The sequence below is a fragment of the Bidens hawaiensis genome, unplaced genomic scaffold (genome assembly GCF_021521415.1).
Source record: "Bidens hawaiensis isolate Kalapana, Puna unplaced genomic scaffold, B.hawaiensis_p1.1 tig00026583_1, whole genome shotgun sequence".
Classification (NCBI taxonomy): domain Eukaryota; kingdom Viridiplantae; phylum Streptophyta; class Magnoliopsida; order Asterales; family Asteraceae; genus Bidens; species Bidens hawaiensis.
In genome coordinates this window covers 162,240-184,175 of record NW_027494262.1, presented here as the reverse complement: position 1 = coordinate 184,175, position 21,936 = coordinate 162,240, and the positions used below count along the sequence as shown (strand labels likewise).

Below are 21,936 nucleotides of genomic sequence, written 5' to 3'. Positions count from 1 at the left end.
TATACACTTAACTATTTTTAAAGGGTTTTTGGATTTATGCGCTTCCAATTTTCATCTTATTTTCTCCTGACACTCCCGAGCCATTTCAAAAACAGTTACATCGTCAAAAAAGCTAAGTTTCACGTTAGCTTGGGAGTCCTAAAAGAATATAAGACAGAAAGTTTAGAAGTGACGGTAACTATTTCATTAATCAGAAATATTTCCGGCTAACTAGTGTGAAAGTTGTGATTAGTTATCGAATATGCTCAACCTCCGCATCAAAAAAGAAAAAAAAAACGTACATTACGTATAGGGATGAGCTCGGTACCGTATCGGTACCGAAAATCCCGATCCTGAAAATCGCGAATTTTTGGTACCGGTACCGGTATTTAAGGTAAAATTAGGGAAATACCGGTATCGTACCGTACCATACCGGTCCCGAAAACTCTAAACCTTGGTACCGATTCGTGTTCTGTTCGGTACTGGTACCGGTACCAGATTCGTGTTCTGTTCGGTACTGGTACCGGTACCAGTATTTAAGATAAAATTCATGAAATACCACAACTGAACCGTCCCTCACCGCTTTCCGAAAACTCAAAACCTTCAATTTGGTACGGTGTGTACCAAATCTGTATGATACCGGTACAGAATTTTCTCTTCCTGTACGTATCCGCATATGTCACAAATATCCCAAAATCCTCTTCTCTAATTCCGTCTTTCTGTCTCTTTGAATGCAATTTGGGATCAAACTTAGAACAATCAGGGCACCAAATCAGTTACGTACGATCGATTCCATCAACACGGATGACACACTTCACAAACACCATCATCCACTTGGTTTTCCCTTAGTTCAAACCACTTATTATTATAAGTACGCATGAAGCCTCCGTTAGGTCGGACGAAAGTCGTGCTGCGGCACCTGCCGCACACAATTACGCAGTCGGCGCTTGTGGAGCAGATTGATGCCCGGTTTTCTGGTCGATACAACTGGTTCTGTTTCCGTGCCGGCAAGAATAGGTTAGGGTTAGGGTTTACGGGCATTTTGGCTATGTTGAAATTGATGAATGAAAGACACCTAATTGCTTAGTTTATAACCACATTAAAAGGGTAAAAAGGTTAGGGTTTAGAAGTGAGTAGAATTTCACCTGAGCAATACTTGGGTTTGGTAGAGATGTTTTAGGTCAAGTATGCTAAAGGTTCATACTTTGTGACTTGCTTGTTTGTGAACAGGGCAGTTGAGAACTCACAGTGGTGTTGTTTTATTAATGTTTATATATATTGGGTTTGCTGGCTTCTTGTTGGAGATGAAAATAGATATAGAGCATAAACTCGTAATTGTTTGATTATAGTCTTAACACTCATGGTTCTAGTAAAACTTTACCTGCCAATATGTTAACTTTTTTTTTTTGCTTACCCGTCTTGTTAAGGTTTCAAATTGTCCATGTGTGCATGTATTCTGGGCCTCCTTGGCTTGTAGGCTTGCAAACGAACCGAATGAAGTTTTCGTTCATTTAACTTTTTTAACAGTTTAACCAAACAAAAGATCACACACGGACAATTAAACGAACAGGGTTGTCTTGTTTGTTTTTCTTTGTTGATAAAATGAACATGCTCGTCTTCGTTTATGTCTGTTAACTGAACATATATGAATGAACTCAATTGAGCTAAAACCAATTAAAAGTAATATGAAATACAATGTTTATTAAAACTAGACCAAGTAGTATTGAGCCAATTTTTTTTAAATGAATACATTAATGAAAGTAGGCAAACAAGCATAAACAACAAGAGCATACTAACGGACATAAACGAATTTTAGTGACGAATGTTCACTGACATCAATGAAAAATGAGGCATTTGTTCGTTTACCAAATGAACGAAAATTAGCAAACTTCCCGCGAAACAGTTCATGATCTATTCACTGAATGTTCTGTTCGTCTGCAAGCCTAATGGCTTGGAAACGGTGGTTTGTTAGTGGTCTCTTACTCTCGTTGGACATGATCTTGCTAGGTTTTTTGACTATGTTTTGTTTTGTATGATTTTAAAACTGGTTCATGATTTTAATTGGATAGATATAATTATGTTTCCTATTACGAGCTGTGATCATGAATCAACATATCACTAGATGTTTCTTGTATGCACTGGAACCATGTCTTTTTGGTTGAGTAACAATTTTTTATTAAACATTATTTGCAGCACGAAGCATCAATTATATTCCAGAGCCTATATCAACTTTAAGCATCCAGATGATGTCATTGAGTTTGCAGAGTTCTTTGATGGACATGTTTTTGTGAACGAGAAGGGTAATGCTAATGCTTGAGCATGTACTTTAAACTTTAAAGCAGCGGAATGACATTACAGTTTTGTTCTTTTAATTGGCGCACATGCTTTTTGTTTATCTTATGTTTTAGAAGATTTGAATATTTTCTTTCTTTTCATTAACCATTCTCTTTTGTTTAGAAGTTGGGTGTAACTATCTCATTGTCTCAGGTACCCAGTTTAAAACAATTGTTGAATATGCACCTTCACAACGTATTCCAAAACAATGGTCTAAAAAGGATGGACGTGAAGGGACAATAGGGAAAGGTAATAAGAGGCTTATCTAGCATACTGGTTACAGTTTTCAGTTAAATCATTACCTAACTTTTTACTCACAAATATGTTTTGATGAACATATAGATCCTGAGTATCTTGAATACCTTGAGTTTATTTCAAAGCCTGTGGAGAATCTTCCCAGTGCAGAGATACAATTGGAAAAAAAGGAAGCTGAGCGAGCTGGTTGGCCCCAAGTTTCTTTGATTTTTTTTAATTTAAACTTGATTTTTAGAATTGGGATGAATGTATTGGTTGTAACTTGTAAGTTGGCATAAAATGGAATAATAAATCTTGAATTTTTTACTATATATTTTTAGGTGCTGCTAAGGAAGCTCCAATCGTCACACCATTAATGGATTTTGTTAGGCAGAAAAGAGCTGCCAAGGGTGGACCCCGGGTAGGAATTTTACTTTTGAGCATGTATTTCATTTTCTATTAACTTATAAAATTGCATGTCCTGATTGTTAGTACATAGTAATAGTTTCACTTCTTAAGTGTCGCAATAACACATTTTACTTTATATTTTACAACTACATGTATAAAGCTGGTTGAGTTATGTCAAATTGTAACATGCTTTCACTTATAAATTATAATCATTGCATATTTGCGTTAAGCAAGATTCTCAGCTACTTTGTAATAATTACTGTGGGTAGCGAATAAAGCAACTGATATGATTTTTAACCAGTACAATGCATCCAGATGATAAATATGAATATTTCTTAATACATGAACATTAAATCATAATATTAAGTTCCTAGTGGGTAGCTTCTGTTGTTGAATGTAATATGGTATGTATGTATTCTCACTGTTTCTTGTGATCTAATGCAGAGGTCTTTGCCTAATGGGAAATTAATGAGGACTGGTGCATCATCTTCAAATTCAAGTTCTGCTGGAATGAAACATGGTTCTGAAAAGAAGATGACTTCTACCATGGTATAGTAATGTCAAACATACATTGTTCATTAAGTTCTTTGTAAAAACCTACACTAGGTTCCTTTTTTCTTATTCATTTTCAAACAATATGCAAGACATATACAAGGTTTCTTGACCTTACAGCATGTCACTTTACATGGATTCTTTTAGATGAGTTTGAAAATGGCATACAGAAGGCTAATTGCAAGCTATGCAGTTAATGCGGTAAAAAATCGAATATCTGTCAAGGACCAATATTTGAGATATTGGTTATCGCATTGGGATATTGGTCCTTTTAATATCATGCAGAATTATATATATATATATATGTATGTATGTATGTATGTATGTATGTATAAAAGCACAAACATATATAATAATGATAGTAGTGTCAGAAGTCAAAACTCAAAGGTGGCAATATTTGAAACAAGATCTAATCGTAAGCCATGAAATCTTCCTCCGAGTCCACATCAACCAAGACATTCCAAGTATCAATCAATATAAGTCAATATTGGTCAATTATCGGTCAATATCGCCGATAATATCGGTATCGATATTTGAACTGATATTTTGCTTGGGGACCTATAACTGATATATCACCGATATCCCACCGATATATCACCGATATTAGCTACATAGATTACAAAGTGGGAGATATGAAAAAAAGTTGAAAATAATGGCATTAAAAAAATTTAAACATGTTATACTGTCATAAGACATGCATTAAACATTGATTGACTACATTAAAAGCGGTTTATGAAACCCAAATTTAGTTATATTTGTTGTTTCCGTTACGAACTAATATTATTTTCTATATTTTAGAAGCTTCTGATTTTAAAGACCTCATAGAATATAAAGACTTAAATTTAAAAAATAATTGTATATGTTTACTTAATTGTTCATCCATGCTATTGGATCTGGAAAAAATGATCTTCGTGTTTAAAGGTTGTTGATGAAATTTCTTATGTGTTCTTTCTGGTTGACAGTATGTCCTAAAGGATAGCGGAAAGAACAAAAACAGTAAAGAGAAGTCAACTTACGTCAAAAGAGATGATCGCCAAGTTTCTGATAAATCTGGAAGTGTAACACCGGAGGAAGAAAAGGGTATGTTTCATCATTGCCATTTCATTTCTTAATCGTTTTTTTAAGAAGATAACAATATTATGTCTTATGCAATGTCTCTCTCTCTCTCTCTCTATATATATATATATATAGGGGAGATTTCAAATGAGAACCCCTTTGAGTTTTAAGAACTCGAAAGAACTCAGTGTAACAATTTTTTTTTTCGAAATTTATATACGCATACGTAATATATGTAGGTTACATATACGTAAAAAAATTACAGAATTTTTTACGCGCCGAGTCGACTTATTACACATGTATAACGGACGTAAAAATTAGTGTAATCACTTACAACTTTATTCTCTCTCCTACTTTGACTTTTTAGTCAAATTAAATCTCAACCACACAATCCAATCCATTTAATAAAATGTGTGGCTAAGAATTGAGTTCTTAGGTTCTTAAAACTCAACATGGTTATCAAAATATCCCTCCCCTATATATATATACTTCCATGTCTCTATATATATATATATATACACACTTCCATGTCTTAGTTATGTTGCTATTTAGTTTGTATTTTTAATCTGATGTGATAACCGATAAGGAGGGCTTCCTGAATTTTTTATGTTCTCATTTTATACTGTTTTGTTTATAGTTTATACCTGCTTTAACTTTATATCTTTCTACATTTTTCCACTATTTTCTTTTTAGGCATTAGGTATTATTTTGCTGCCAGACTTGTATTTATGATTTTAACTAATATGTGTTATTTTAAGTTTTAGCATAGTTTCTTAACTTTCTTTTTATCTAGTTGTTTCCCATTCATCCGATGAATATACATAAGTAGTAAGAGTCATTGTCAATTCATGCAGGTGCATCTGGAGCCCCTGATACCGGGAAGAAGAAAATCTTACTGTTAAAGGGAAAAGAAAGGGAAATTATTCATGTAAGTTGATTCAGTAAATCTTTATTTTCCTAATATGTCATCTTATTGTTCTAGTTTAACATTTTGCATGCCAGGTGGTCACTGACATGCCACCTCAGCCGAACTCATCACCCGTAAAACCTGCATACGGTTCTGGTACTGCTAGACAGAATCAAAGACATGAAACTAGTGGAAGGATTATTAGAAGCATACTTGTCAACAAGGAAACACGGCAAAATCAATCTGAATCAAATCAGAGTTTAAATCAAGAGAAGGACAAAAGACCACCTAGGGCACTACTTTTGAAGGACTCAAATGATGATAAGGGTCATGTGCATGATTCACACAAGGATAAGCGTTATAGGAATAACTATAAAGATAAACCTGATCGCGGTGTTTGGACTCCCCTGCGCCGATCTGATGGAAGTGATGAGGCCTTGTCTTCTTCTGCTTCTCAATCCACACAAGTGCTACCAGATTCTGTTGAAGGTCTGTTTATAGTTACATATTTCATCAACGTCTCGATTTACACCTAGGCTTCTAAACAAACTGAACAAACACGAACGGAGCGTATTCATGTTCGTTCTTTTTACTTTTAACTGAACATGAATACTTAAAACAAATGAGGTTTTGTTTTGTGTTTGTTCGTTAAGAAAATGACTGTGCTTGTGTTTTTTTATGTTCATTTAACAGTATAAATGAATGGCTCACAAACAAATGTAACTGAACATAGATGAACAAACATAACTAAGCTAAAAACCAGTTAAAAGTAAATTTAAAGAATACTGTGTTGGGTTTAAAAAGTTATTATTACCAGACTTATGTTGCGATGGGCCTAAAATTTTAATGAATATGTTAACGGATGTAGACGAATGGACGAACATAAACTAACATAAATGAACGAACAAAGGAGACATGTGTTCATGTTTGTTTAAAATCAGTAGATAAATTATAGGGATGAGAGGATAAAAACTTCTGATGTGAATGATCTTAAATCATATAGATATTTAACATGTGGCAAAAATGGGCAGGTTGGGTTGCTAGGTAAAATGGTAATTTCTTTGTGTGGGTTGAGTTGACCCATGTAAGATGGTATCCAGATTCAGTTAAACAGAGAGAGATTTTATCTCCAAAAACAAGAGAGATTAACTTGTATTGCTCAATTCTCAATGTTACAGTTGCATAGATTGCAAATTTTAATATAAATAAAAAACTACATTACGATAGGGATCTTTTTCTTTGTATACATTAAAACTGCGCTTGTATGAGTTTTGACTTTTGACCCATACTATCTTTTTTTATTATAGCATTTGGCCCGTTTGAAATAGTTTAAAGCATAACGCAGATCGAGCCATTCATAAGTAAATATGCCAAAAATTGCAGTGTTTGAAATTTGAATTATCTGTTTATTTTTACATGGTTTTCTTTGCAGGAACTTGTGGGGAAGCGAAGTATGACGTGTCAAACGAACTTAAACCTGTTGGGACAGGATGTGGTGCTCATTTCTACTCTGATAATGGTACTTGCTTATACTTACTAAACTTAAAAAATCATAAATGTAAGATTTAAGAGACATGTGCTGAACTGCCCATGATGTAATAACAATTCATAAAAACAGCAAAATATCACCTAGATTTATTTATGTATACTTTTGATGAATCCTCTACACATGCAGGCACCCATAAACATAGTGGTCGTCGTGCATCCACATATAATACTAAGGATGCAGATGGATCTTCAAATTTTAGCGATGGGAAACCTTCTAAAAGAGGTGTTTCTACTGGCTATGGTTCTCATGAGGTGGGCCCCAGATTGATGCCAAACAGATTAAAACTTAAAACATGTCTTTATCTTTTCTAGGGTTCTAACCTATTATTATTTGATAAAAATGCAGAAGCGCATATGGGTTCAAAAGCCAAGTTCTGGTTCTTAGGTTTGTCAGTAAGGTAAAAAAGCTTTGATCTTACTCTTCAATTTTATTGCTTTTTGTTTAATAACTTGTATTAAACCCGCGCGCTAATTGCTAAAAAATTAACGTGTTTGAAGCTTTATAGAAAAATCCGAAACCTTTACGTAAACCCAACCCTGATCAAAACACAGGGAAAAGTGGGAGGTTGAGTTATATAACATTCAAAATTGACTTTCAAAACTGATTTATGTATACAACTTTAACGACTTGTATATAAGTGCTTAGGCGACATGTACATTATCACACGCAGCTATGTTTTGAACAAAACTTACAGCGAAACGTAGATAAAATTAAGCACATGACAATGGTATGTTCGGAAATTGTAACACGTCATATTTTCAAAGTTATAACTGAAATAAAAAGAGACTCTTAGTCTGAGCGTATTCGGGCGACAAAGGTGGGTTTTTAAGCGACATTCAGCGGCAACACCGCTCTCCCTCCCCCCCGGCCCATATGTGGGGCGACCGGGGGGGGGGGGGCGGGGGGTAGGGATTTGTCCTCTGTGGATGTGTTGAAAATAATAATAAAAAATAAAAAAGGGGGCGATTGTGGGCTACAACACCACTACACCCCTAAAATAAAAATCGCCCATTTGCTGATGTGGCGCCACGTGTCGAAAATTCTCTCTATTTTGTAGTCATCCACTACGCATAGCCTTATGAGTTGGACACATGTCAAATTGTGGTTGGCGAGAAAAAAAAACACATGGAGAAGTCTAGGGGCCATATTGTAAGTTTGGTGGGGTCTGAGTGTAAGATAATGTAGGGGCTAATTTTAAGTTTTTTCTACTCATGCATTATAGTGTTTGTAAGTTGAGCTCTAAAAGTTGTACCAAAGACACATGAATTAAAGAATTTTTTTAATGTAGGCGCTGACCGCGCATCTTTTGATATATAAATAATATGCCATTAAAGTAGAGTATGAAGAAACTTTATATTTGTATTGTATGTTTTAAAATAAAATACTTTAATAGTAACATAATTGTAAAGTTTTTTTGCTTTTGTGATCATTTCCTGTATGATATAGTTTTGTTACTTTCGTAACTCTCTTTTGTTACATCATGGTTGCAATATGGCAATATGCAGGAGTGAATAGGAAGACTACAATTGTTGCAGTAATGAAGTTTAAGCCTGCTCGTATCTGGGAAAGTATTCTTTTGGTGATATTGCGTTCAATGCAAAACATTGCGAAATTGAAGAAACAAAGGATTTCTGAAACCGAGAATGGACGGGGTTTAAAGACACTTCACCATACAGACAACAGGATAACCAACACATATTTTTTACTTGTTAAACGAAAGAAGTAACCCGTAGAATACCAGATCAAGTACCCGTTTGAATTGGGAGTGTTATTGCCCCATCGAGCTGTCGGTTAGAGGTGGATTTTACCTTTTTACCCTTTTAAGGTGGTTTGACTTGACTGTATATACTTGTAAATCAGAATTTTATGGTGTGTTTTGTCCATGATGATACCATAAGTTCTATATATATAACTAAATAGGTATTTTGTAAGCCTAAAATGACAAAATACTTCAACCCAAATCCACTCGATTTATTCTGATGTTTAGCTGTTTTACGTTGCAGATCTTTATGCACAATTGCAATATCTATGACTGTTTAGATAATTATAGCGGTTTGTTTTTCAGTTAAGAAAATGCCTACTTTTTTTTGTTAAAAAATTGCATATTTCCAAGTGTATATATCATCAGAAAAAGAATGGCTTGAAGCAAGTGATGAAGTATATGCATTTATGATGACAGACAAGTTGGTGCAATCTGTTTCTTTTATCATTTGGTGCAATCAGCTCTTACGTTATATCCTTATTATAAATTCTTAAAAATCATCAATTTGAAGCGTTCTCAACCCTTCCCTAGAGATGATCAAATAAACCGGTTTCTGGAACCGAACCGGTGGACCCGAACCGGAACCGAACCGGTTTCTACCCGTTTTTTATAGGAACCGGACCTTATCTGATTCAACCCGATGATCCGTGATCGGTTCTTGCATTTCTGAGTGGGGGCGGGTAGGAACCGGAACCGGTTCCACCGGTTCCTAACCGGTTCTAGCCGTTGGATCGAGTATAGCCGTTGGAAATCGTTTTTTTGCCCGTTTTTTGACCGTTGGGGTCAAAAATAGCCGTTTTTTGGCTCCCCCAAGCACCCCACTAGTATAAATAGGTATTTGGTGTCATGGGTTCATCACAACCCTCAAAACGCAAACCCGAACGCAAAAAAATACAAAAAAACACTATTACAACGTTTTGAGTTCTCTAATATCTTGTTTTCTCTTCTTCTATATTCATATTTGTTGTTATGGCTGCCTCACAATCATCGGTTGGTCAAGGTTCCAACGCCGAACCAAGTTTCGTTCGTATTGTACCTCATAATCGTAATCAAGAGATTTGGTGCAATTGGGATTTGGTTGAATTGAGTGACCATTCATTGAAGGCTCGGTGCAAGTTTTGTGGGGTTTATTTAAACCCACTTTCGAATTCAAATTTGAAGAAACACATCGAAAAACCGTATTGCAAGGCGTTGAAAAAGAACGTCGATTCGCAACAAACGCAAATGGATAGTGAAGGCGGAATATTTACATACCAAATTGATCGAGTTCAAGATCGTATGGCGAAGTTTGTGATTCAAGAAGCTTTGCCGTTTAGCCACTTCGACAACCCTCGCTTAACCGCCATAATTCGAGATACGCTTCAACCACAATACACTCACGTAAGTCGTCATACTCTTAAACGTTATTGTTTAAAATTGTGGAAGAAGGCCAAAGAGGTACTAATTGCATATTTTGAAAATATAAATACGGAAATAAACTTAACTAGTGATGTTTGGTCGGCTCCACATGGTCTACCCGAATCTTATCTTTGTGTCACCGCTCATTGGGTAGACCCGTCATCGTGGGAAATAATGAAACGCACCATTGCTTTCGAATTCTTTGAGTATCCACATACGGGAGATAATTTGTTTGAAATTTTAGATTATGTTATAAAAACTTATAAACTAGAAGATAAAATATTTTCAATGGCATTTGATAACGCGTCGAATAATACATCGGCAGTTGATAAATTAAAATTAAAATATACGCCGATTTGCAATGGTGTATTTTTTCACTCAAGGTGTGTTGCACATATCATTAATTTAATCGTGCAAGACAGACTTGCTTCGGATGAGGTTACATCGGTTATAAACGATTTTAGACTAATGATACATGAAGTTTTTAAGAAAAGTAAAAAAAGACAAATGGAATATAGAAAATTTTGTAAAGATACGGGAAGAAAAGCTTTGGGAGCTAATTGGGATGTACCTCATCGATGGAATTCCACTTGCATAATGTTTCAAAGTGCTTTGGAACAAAGAGAAACTTTACAAATGTTTCATTCTAGTCTTGCCGAGAATGATTTGGCAATCCCCTTTTCAAATGAGAAATGGGAAATTATCAATGACTTATCGACTTTTCTTGAAGTTTTTAAAACATCAACTATGAAACTATCGGGAACGTATTATCTGACAAGTCCATTGGTTCTTTCGGAGTTATTTTTAATGGTTAACAATCTTAAAAAATTTGAAAATAAAAGTCCAATGTTTTCAAACATCATATTACCAATGAAGTTTAAATTAAAAAAATACTTTCTTGAATTGCCACCGATTTTTACTTGCGCCGCCGCTTTAAACCCAATGTTAAATGTTACGGGGGTTGAATGTGTGATAGACGAAATTTTTTCAGCCTTAGATATGCATGAAGTTGACCCAAACTTTTCAACAGAGGCAAAAAATTATTTTAACTTGAATTTTAAATTTATGTATAACTTTTATTTAAATAAATATGGGTCAAACATACACATGCCTATGCCGGGGGGGGGGGGTCTTCATCAAGTTCTAGTGCTACTAGAGTACGAGATCCCATGATTAGCTTTATGAACACCGTTCGCAACGTAACGGCTAAAAAACAAAGGGGTAACACCCCTTCAAGCGAACTAGGAAGGTATAGTGCAAATGATTACTCTACCGGTTTATCCGAAGAGGAATATGGCACTTTTGATGTTTTGGCTTGGTGGAAGGTAAAGGAAACCGAGTTTCCGATTCTTGCCACCATGGCCCGTGATTTACTAACCGTCCAAGCTTCTACGGTAGCTTCGGAATCCGCTTTTTCTCTTAGTGGCAGGGTAATATCGGTGAGAAGAACAAGACTAAATTCGGAGTCGGTGGAGATGTGCATTTGCTTAAAGGATCACTTGGACTCAATCGATCGTATTCAACACGTAACCACTCTCGAAGATGAAACACCACTTGATGTTCGAGTGCACGATGAACAAGAAGGCATTTCTACAAGTAATTCCGAGAAAGAAGTCGCCGCTCAATAATTACGACGAACAAGAAGGCTTTTCTAGAAATAATATGTCACAACTTTATATTTATAAGTTTAATGTTTTGTTAGTTTGTTTTTGAATATTTTAAAACATGTAACCTTTTTTTTTTGAACTTTTTAAGTAAATAAAATGAATTTTATGTTAATTGTTTTTTTATTTTTCATGTTATACAAATACGAATCGTAGTTTAGAATCCAAATCGCAAACGAAAAACGAAAAAAAAAAAAATTTTTTTACACTGTAACCGGTTGGAACCGGTTACAGTACAGGAACCGGTTTAGGAACCGGTAAGAACCGGTTAGATAGGTTAGGGGTCCGAGGGTGGGAGAACCGGTTCGGTTCCCTAACCAGTTCGAGCCTGGAACCGGTTTAAAATGGGGTTTTGAATATTGGAACCGGTTAGGAACCGGTTCCGGTTCCTAGTCCCAAACCGTTTTGAACATCTCTACCCTTCCCTCAAAATATCCTTTTATTGATTTAAAAAACATATTACATTTCTATCTTCTATTCAATTAAATAATAGTTCTTTTATAGCTTTATTAATATAGTTTTTCTCCCATTTACTCACAATCAATTTAAACATTGTAGCATCCTAGGCGAATCCCACATCAACCGTGGAAAAATTGGTTCGTAAGTAAATGTCTCGTCTCTTAAATTATCAACGCGTTTGGAGCTCAATGCTAGTGGATGAGAGGAAAACTCCATAGTTAAACGTGCTTAGGTGAAAGTAGTATAAGAATGGGTGACCTCCTTGGACGTCTCTGTTGGGCAACCAAAAACAAATATGTGAGCTCTTTGTGGGCGAAGCGGACAGTATTGATGGTGCTAGGGCCCGGGTATAACAAAAAAAGTTAATGGGTGAACAAACTATTCTCACATTTACAAAAAAATCACTAACTTTTTACTCTCCTTTATTCACAACCACTCACACCTCACCCTAAAATTTGCAAAATTCACTCACAGAAATTAATGGATGGGCTGAGAATGCTCTTACCTCCAATCGTACAAAAATCCTTACATATCCTTACATTTTTTATGTCATCACCTATTGTTTCTTTGAATTTATTTACATAAGCTATAAAAATGTATTTGAATAATTAGATGATTAAATAATAATATAAGTTAGTATGTAAAATATATCAAATAAAAAGTAAACTAGACTTTGAAAAAACATAGAAATTGCATTACATAAAAAATCAAAAGTAAACAAGATTTAAAGAAAAAAAGCATTTTTAAAATAAACATAAATAACTCTTGATTTTCCCATAGGTGTTCCACCAAATCACCAGGATTGCAAGATGCGTCACTTCGTTATGTAAAATTTTAAACCTTTAGAGTTGTGCTGTAAATGAGGGTGCGTCTCCACGATACTTGGTGAAAATCATCTTCATGATCTTGACGTGCACAATTAGATATGCCATGGCTTTCATCCTAGACAATCATATTATGCAATATGATGCATGCATCCATTATCTTGTCTAAGCTCCAAAATCTTGCTAGACCACGAATAATCGCCCACCCAACTTGAAGAACGCCAAAAGCCTTTTCAACACCCTTCCTTGCTCTTGACGTTTGGCGAAAAACTTTAATTTATTAGTATGTGGATATGAAAAAGTCTTGATAAGTGTCGACCATTTTGGATAGATTCCATCTACAAGATAATACCCTTCTGTATATTGTGTCCCATTCAACGTAAAGTTGTATTTTGGTGCATTCCCCTCTAAAACTTTGTTAAATAGTGGTGATTGATTAATCACATTGATGCCATTGTTAAAACTCGCCACTCCATAATATTCATGCCAAATTCATAGGCCATAAGAAGCAACCACGGTCTTTGTAGGTCCCTAGAATGGATCTCACAACTTATTCTTGAATCAATCCCGGTTGTTGGTTAGCGGAAATCATCAACAACTAACCAAGATTTCAGATCTTGTGTTATGTTTGATTATTTGCTGTATAAGGAAAGGATGAAGTAGTTGGATGGATAAGGTTAGAGAGAGAAAGAGTTTTTTAAATGAGTTGTTTATGCATGGGCATACCTCCACTATTTATAGTGGAGGGTTTCTCATGCAACCTTTCTATTATTTCGGCCCAATGGGCTTTTGTTTACATTGGCTTTGGGTCCAAACATACAAAGATACTGCGAAAGCTAACAAAATACAACCGGAAGATAAACTAGCAAATATAAAATACTTAAAACCATAGAAATGAGCTCTACAATCTCCCTCTAGTCTTTAGTATTTGCTGAGACTTTCGTCTTCAATCCATCTCGTACACAAGGCAACCATCTTCTAGTTGATCCTCAACAAGACGACGAACTTGTTGAATTTTTTCAACTATATGATCAACACTTCCTTGAGCTGGATTAGAGATTGAAAGTAGATGCGTCTTAAAGCTTCATGATGTCATCCTTCTCAAAATGCATCAATTGATGTCGTCAAAGAATCGGTAGGATTGATACCCTGAGCTTCCTTTGCATCATATCACCACTTTACCAATATTGCTATCAAAATGCCATGAAGTGAAATCCTTGAAAGATGTTTGGCCCGTCTTTCGGCATTTCGAATCTGCAGACCTTCCGCTTCTTGCCTGTGACTGCATCAAGTTCGGTTGGATGCTATTGTTTCTTCCCCATGTTCAGCTGGTAGTTGGGGTAATCTTCTTTAGCCTGCCTATGAATGTGCCAATTGAACCAACCTTCCATACCTTTCTCTCCAACACCATCACCTGCTATTCTACGAAAGAAATTCATATCGAGATGAGGCAGCGAGTGCATTCCTATGTAATGCAGGTATGTAAGATCTCCATTCTCGCGCCTAAGAGCCCAGGACTCTTTGTAGTCGTGCCACTGACAGTACATAATAAGGGATTCATCATGAAAAGCATCGTTTCAGCAACAAGTACTGTAGTACTTATGAACATAGTGCCACTTTCTTTTCTTTGGCTTTTGTCAGGACGGGGAATCAGGTGCAACCTTAGGTAGGTCGACAAAAGCACACAGATCCAATAACCCAAAGGCCTATCGAATAACCCGGCGAAATCAGGATATTCAATGGATGGGAACGAAGGTGTGATATAGTAACGGCGAAACAATAAAATAATATTCAGTAATAACAGATTCAAAGACAAAGATTCACTGCATTTAATATTTCTTTTAATGTAACAGTGAAGGAATGTATAGGGTTTCGTGATGGCGGCGGCGGTACAAGGAGACAAAAAGAATATTCTTTGGAATGTTTGTGCCCTCGTATTTCGTGCGTTGCCAGCGTCTCCTAAAATGGAAACCTAGGACGCTATTTATAGACCCTGACATTCCTTATATAATCCCTAATCATTACATAATGAAAAGGACAAATACAAATACAAGTGTAAGAGTCTTCGAGCATGATGTGTATATTGCTCGAGCAGACTCAGTATGCAATGTATGCTCGATGAGTGTCTTCGAGCATATTTGACTTAGAATATTTTCAGAGAAAATATTCTCTTCTAGCAAGCTTCATTTTTCTTAACCAATCCTTGCTTTGCTCGAATAGTCCATCGAGCAAGCCCATTCTTCTTGATGTCTTCAATCCTGTCTTGAGACATATTGAACAATATTTAGTTTTCTCGGATGTAAATCTTGCTCGGGGGACTGGACCATGCTCGAAGTCCATGCTTGGAACATATTACATCTTCTTATTGCATCCATGCTTGTCACCATGTGCTCGGACATCCTGTGCTTGGATCAATTGGTTAAAACTTGAACGATCAAGTTGTTTGCTCGATTGGCAATCCATACTCGATAGAAGAACACTCTTGCTCATTGAAGTGTAGCTTGCTCGAAGCCTTCAACACTTAGAAGAATTTACCACAAATGGTTCCGAAGACTATGCTCGAGGTAGTAAACCATGCTCGATTGTCCAAGCTTTCTCGTAGTCCATACTTAGCCGATCTCCAGAGGAGGTTGAGAAGATTCCAATCTTCCTTAGCAAATATCCGACTCAACATATTTGGCACATCAACAGGAGCTTGAGGCATTTGTTCAGTAGTAGAGATAGGAGCACAAACAACAACGGCAACAGCAACCGGCGAAATTGGATCATAAGCAGTAGTAGCAGTATCACTTGTTTCTTGATCTGGAGTATCATTGAGGTAGTCAAGTGTCACACCCTGCCAAGGCGGAAATGCGGGCACGTGACATCATCAATATCGTAGCATATGATTATTACAAACATAGTAGTATTAGGATACCATTAGTTTTCAAAAGAGTTTTAAAATCACGTGATGTTTTTAACAAGATAAATATACATAATAAGAGATTTCTCGTATATGACCCAGATATCAATCGGGTTATACACCTGAAATCCCTCCAAAATAGGCATCCTAATTATGCATGGAGGTCCTGGCTTCATGATTTCCTTACAAGCTTGTTAATTCCCTGAAAGAAACATACATTTTAAAAGGTCAACACAATGGTTGGTGAGTCCACATGTTTTATGACTCGAAATAAATCATGTTGTTTATAAAATGTTGAATCAGTTCACAAACAAGTATACGATAAATTATTGAAACAAATACGGTAATCCTCTGTAGAGTACGCTAATTCTATGAATTATTTTACAACCCATGAGCCTATAACCAAACCACGGCTTATATCCTTTTTTCCCTATTCAAATCTCATAGATCGAATATATGCACCCTGGTTCGTTGCAATATCGGAGGTTAGCGCTACTAACCTAAAATAGGAGGAATGTCAAGGCCAATAGTACGATTCATATATTCCTGTGGTTAACTTTGTTAGCTAATGTTTATATTATGCAAGCAAGGGACTTATAGCACTACATAGTTCAACGCAAGTTCGTATAAGGATCGGTTGTTTTGTTTTCAACTATCGTATATAAAAGCAGTTGGGTATGTTTCTCCCCCTAGTTGAAAACAATAAAACAGTAAAAAGGGGATGTGAAACTGACGTCGTGAGTTCAGTGGTCGGTTTACTAGTAATTTCAGATTAAACCCGGTTCTACTGCCTTCACATGTCCTAAACGCTTAAGATCAGTTAGTTCGTTATCGACTCGCAAGTCGGTTTATGCTAGTCACTTTCACCCAACTAGCCATTTCGTGTATTATATTTGTGTCGGTTGCTTTCACCAATCAAACGTTTCGTTTGTTGTGTTTGTATCAGTTGCTTTCACTAAATGAACGTTTTGTTTGTTAGTTTGTGTCGGTTGCTTTCACCAATTGAGCATTTCGTTTAATTTTTGGACCAACTGTTGGTGATAAGTTCTTATATTCTTTTTGAAAATAAATATATGTATATACTTATATAAATATTAAGAATAAAATTCTTATTAGTGTCGGAGCCATTTAGATATAACCGATTTCCTTTGGACGAGTAATAAATATGTACTAAGAATTATATATATTTAAGTCTAGATAATTTCTCTTAAGTTACGATCAATATTTTTGTGAAACATAATATATTTATATTTCCGTTTGAAAATTTTAAAACCGACTTTATTTATAGTTTTGTTCGTTTAATTCGTAAAAATTGTTACTTTTACGTCTGACATTTATATATTTTTTCAAAATATATATTTATGCAAAACTTATTGTTTCGACTACAAAATGCAATTATTAAAAATAATACTCATTGTTTGTCGTTTTCAAACATAAAATTTTATAGTTTTATTCAAAATTACGTATAAACTTTATAAACGCCATTTCAACATAGAAATAAATATGTTTTTGATACTCAAAATTATAAAATACGATTATTTTGTAATAAAACCGTATGCACACTTCTAATCGTATTAAATTATATTTTTTTAAAACTCCATATTTTTGGTGTAAAGGTTTATACAAAAATTTCCCAACAATTTCATATTTCCCACCAAAATTAATATTCTTTACATATTTTTCACTAACTCGAGTCTTAGACTAACATCAAGTTTTTATTCGCTTATCCCTATTATCATGCCATTTATGAAACATTTCTATCATATATTCTTTTCGGTATATTGGTTTTTAATGATCCTAACTATTGCCTTTTGGTCATTGTTGGTTCCAACTAATGAATTGGCTACTAATGGTCCCAACTTTTAAAGTATTTGTTCCTAACGGTCCGCGACTAACAGAATCCTAACGTTGTTAGTTTCAGGTCACCGGAAAAACGGTTTTGGCCGGAAAACTCATTTTTTCCCGAAAACTCAACATTTTCGTCACAAACATCTTGGTAACTTCGTATCAGATCTTTAGGAACCTTTTTCTAGTAAAAGCCCAAATTATTAAGGTCGTCGAAAACCTTACAACCATCTTCGGAATTGGTTGATGGTACTCAAGTGGTGATAGTTGGTTAGCGGTGAGTCAATTGGTGGTGGTTGCAGTGTTCAGGTGATGTTTTCCGGCAACAAATTTGAATTTTCCGGCCAAAAACGCTTTCCCGATGGCTTGAAACTAATGGCGTTAGGATTCTGTTAGTCGCGGACGATTAGGAACAAATACTTTAAAAGTTGAGACCATCAGTAGCCAATTTATTAGTTGGGACTAGCAGTGACCAAAAGGCAATAGTTGGGACCATTAAAAACCAATATACCTTTCTTTTTAGCCATGAAAATAATATGCACTAAAAAATATAAATAGATCTTAAAAATATAACACAAAGTTCTAGCCACTTTACCCAACTTTATTTCAACTACATTTAAGCATGCTTTTAACCCATATCATTTAACATTTAATATCAAGTGTTTTCCAAGCATAATAGGTTTATGTTCATGATTATAAGTTTCTTTAACATGTTAAATGGGTAGATTATTAGTTGGGTGTTTATAACTAGCATAAACAAAATGTATATAACAATATAAAGATAGGTTAGAGGAGTTTAGCTCACTTAGCACTAGGATTAGAGATTTGGAAGAAAAAAAATAGAAGAATATTGAGCTCGATTTCCCCTCCTAAATCTTGTACATCATCTCTTAAACTCCTAATCCATTGTTGTTTTACTTGATATGCCTTTAATATGAGAGTATATTAAGTAAAATAATGAAAGAGTGTGTGTCGTCTTGGGTTAAAAAGAGTGCAGAAGGCGATAGAGAAATGTGAGAGTATGTGTGTTTTGAAGTTAGTTTCTTGAACTACATGTGACTATATAAAGAAAGAAATAGGATAGATTTTTGTCATAATATTAATAAACTAATGAAAGAGAATGGGACTTGAGTGTAAAAGATGGAAATAAAATTTGATGGGTGATGGTATGATAAACTAGTGAATGATGGATGGTGTAAAGTATATGATGGTGAATGGAAGTTGGTCCATGTCATGCTTGAGTATGTTTCATTAATTCTTTCCAATTCTCTAGTTAGTTGGTTTAAAAGTCAAAGTGAGGTAAAATAATTGGTGTGATGGTGATTGGCTAGGGGTATGGGAAATGCTGAGGTTTCGAAGGACACAGGAGACAAAAGATTGGATTGGGTGAAGGTAATATTTGATGTCCATGTCTTTGACTAGAGTGTTTGAGATGTACTAGTTTATCATATATACATATTTTATGTATATGTGCATGTAAAAAGAAAAGTATGGGGGTTTACAACAAACTGGAATTCCGTAATAGTTTATTTTCACAATAAAAGTGATGATTAATTTATTTAATTAATGTCATTAAATGTAAATTACAAACTAGTACATGTATTTAGACTTTTTTGTTATAATATTTACATGTTTTGTTACAATATTTGAGTTATTTAGTTTAGCGTATTTAGATGTCTAAATAACAAGGCGACAAGAAATAACTCTTACACTTGGTGTATAACATTACACACTCATATTTGTGTGTGTTATAATAAACCTAGACACTTGAAGAATCATTTGGTATTTGTTGTCGGATATTTTATAAAAATATTATAAAATAAAATCATATTACATAGGATTTAACCTCCTAGTTTGTTTATATATATGCTCGAGTTGTTTAGAATTATCACCAATGTCCGTGTTCGTCGGATAAAATTTGAAATATTGAGTAATTTAAATAAAAAAAAATTTATTTATATGCAATGTATCATGCATATGTGGGCCTATGCTAGATTCGATGTGATTAAACTAAGCAAAATTTAATCATGCGGGAATTAAGATTAAAAAATCATAATTAAGCATTGTACGGAAAATGACCTGTTTAGCGGAGTGTCACATCAATCTCATACTCTAAATCTAACTCCTTTTCCTTGGTTTGTGTCTCTGTACCTACAATAACCTTAGGACCAAAAACAGAGTTAAAAATCCTACTCCAAAGCAGCATCCCGGTCCCTTATCTCATTTGCAACATCATTAGCCCGCGGGTCACCATGAACAATATCATCATGTGGAGCAGATAAATCACCTACTCCACTACCACCAATTCCATCACCACCATTTCCACCTTTGTCATCATCATTTTTACCACCATCAGAGTCATTATCATCGTCTCTGACTCGTTATAATCACTTATTTCTCCATCATCATCATCATCATCATCATCATCATCATCATCATCATCAGCATCAGCATCAGCATCAGCATCAGCATCAGCATCAGCATCAGCATCAGCATCACCACCACCACCACCACCACCACCACCACCATCATCATCATCATCATCATCACCAGCATCATCAGCATCATCATCATCATCATCATCATCATCATCATCATCATCATCATCATCATCATCATCATCATCATCATCATCAGCAGCATCAGCATCATCATCGTCATCATCATCATCATCATCAGCAGCATCAGCATCATCATCATCATCATCATCATCATCATCATTAGCATCATCATCATCATCATCATCATCATCAGCATCATCATCATGTCACACCCCGTTAAACGATTTGCGGAAGCGTAAAACGGAAATGTAACAGACACCCCTAATATCAACCACATTGTTTAGAAAGAACAATACAAACTACTTTAGAATATTTTACCTTGATCTAACCTCATTTACAACTAGGTGAGACAAACTAAATCCAGCCCGTTAAGCGGCTTTACTTCCTATTAGCACACTTGCATCAATTCACCCAGCATTGGTCGCAAGTCAAACACGTAGCACACTAACTTCCTAATCCATTCCAGTACATGAAAAACATGTTAAAACATGTCAACTACAAATAGTTGGGTTTCTGGATTCGCTACGAGGCTCGTTTTCGTTTTTTTTTCAGTTTGATTTGAGAAAAATGCGCACAATCTATCCAAATTGACCGGGTTTCTCATAAAAAGTTCGTTTTTACTTAATTAATCCAAAAATTATGATTTATGATCACTTTTGGTGTTCTGATATTCCAACAGGTTCGTTAATCACGAACTCGTCGGTTTTATCAGAATTGAATTTGTTTAATCTTTAAACTAGCACAATTAATTATCCGTTAATCCTTAAATTATGAAAATTTAGCCACTTATCAATTAATATATTTGGATTTTTATAAATATATTTATGGAATTATTTACTAATTTATTAATTTATAAAAATTTATTTTATCCGCTATATTTAACCCGAAAATCGTCCGTTTATAACAAACGATCTCTAAAAATTCCACCAAAAATTCTGAGGGATCTGAATATGTGCCAAAAAAACCTGGAAAATTACCAAACTCTAACCATCTAGCCAAATATCATTTCCGAGCGAAAATCGACTATGAAAATCCAATTAAACGCGAATGCACGATACCTACTTACGCTTTTCCAAATGCTCCCAAATTTCATATTTGATCAAAATATACCAAATCTGAGATCCCCAAAAAAGTTCATAATTTTTCAAGTATTTTAACTATTTTTCCCAAATAAACGCCCCAATTCGGTAATAAATTCGCCAAATATTCTCGGATGGTCGAAAAATTACCAAATTTGAAGAGGGACTCAATGATATGGTCCCTGATGTCCCTGAAAAATATCATGACCTAAAAATATGCACATCACAATCGAATCCTAAACAGTCCGTAATCGAGTGATTCGGTATTACCTTAGCGGTTTTGGTTCGTTTTCGCCTTTCTAATAAAGTTTTTGGGTTCTTGTGCTTCTATGAAAGATAGATATAGGTCCTAAATTGTTAAGGTTCTGGAAAATACTTTGAAAATATTTTATATGGCTTAAGGTAAACGAAATCAACATTTGT

The 21,936-nt window shown here is 35.1% G+C and overlaps 1 protein-coding gene across 1 annotated transcript; it reads left to right on the top strand.

Moving 5' to 3' along the window:
- Positions 1-800: 800 nt before the first annotated feature.
- LOC143573516 (regulator of nonsense transcripts UPF3-like) lies at positions 801-8,849 on the top strand. Its single transcript, XM_077058374.1, has 13 exons — positions 801-996; positions 2,173-2,279; positions 2,467-2,562; positions 2,656-2,754; positions 2,889-2,968; positions 3,400-3,504; positions 4,470-4,587; positions 5,418-5,491; positions 5,566-5,959; positions 6,903-6,965; positions 7,146-7,270; positions 7,365-7,416; positions 8,525-8,849. The coding sequence occupies exons 1-12, from the start codon at positions 857-859 to the stop codon at positions 7,401-7,403; spliced, it is 1,440 nt and encodes a 479-aa protein (XP_076914489.1). The 5' UTR covers positions 801-856; the 3' UTR covers positions 7,404-7,416; positions 8,525-8,849.
- Positions 8,850-21,936: the final 13,087 nt, after the last annotated feature.

Excerpts from the sequence above, each read along its gene's own strand:
- LOC143573516 (XM_077058374.1), top strand. The coding sequence starts at position 857 with ATGAAGCCTCCGTTAGGTCGGACGAAAGTCGTGCTGCGGCACCTGCCG. Across the intron at positions 4,588-5,417 it reads AACACCGGAGGAAGAAAAGG|GTGCATCTGGAGCCCCTGAT; the intron begins GTATGTTTCATC and ends CAATTCATGCAG. Across the intron at positions 5,492-5,565 it reads AAGAAAGGGAAATTATTCAT|GTGGTCACTGACATGCCACC; the intron begins GTAAGTTGATTC and ends TTTGCATGCCAG.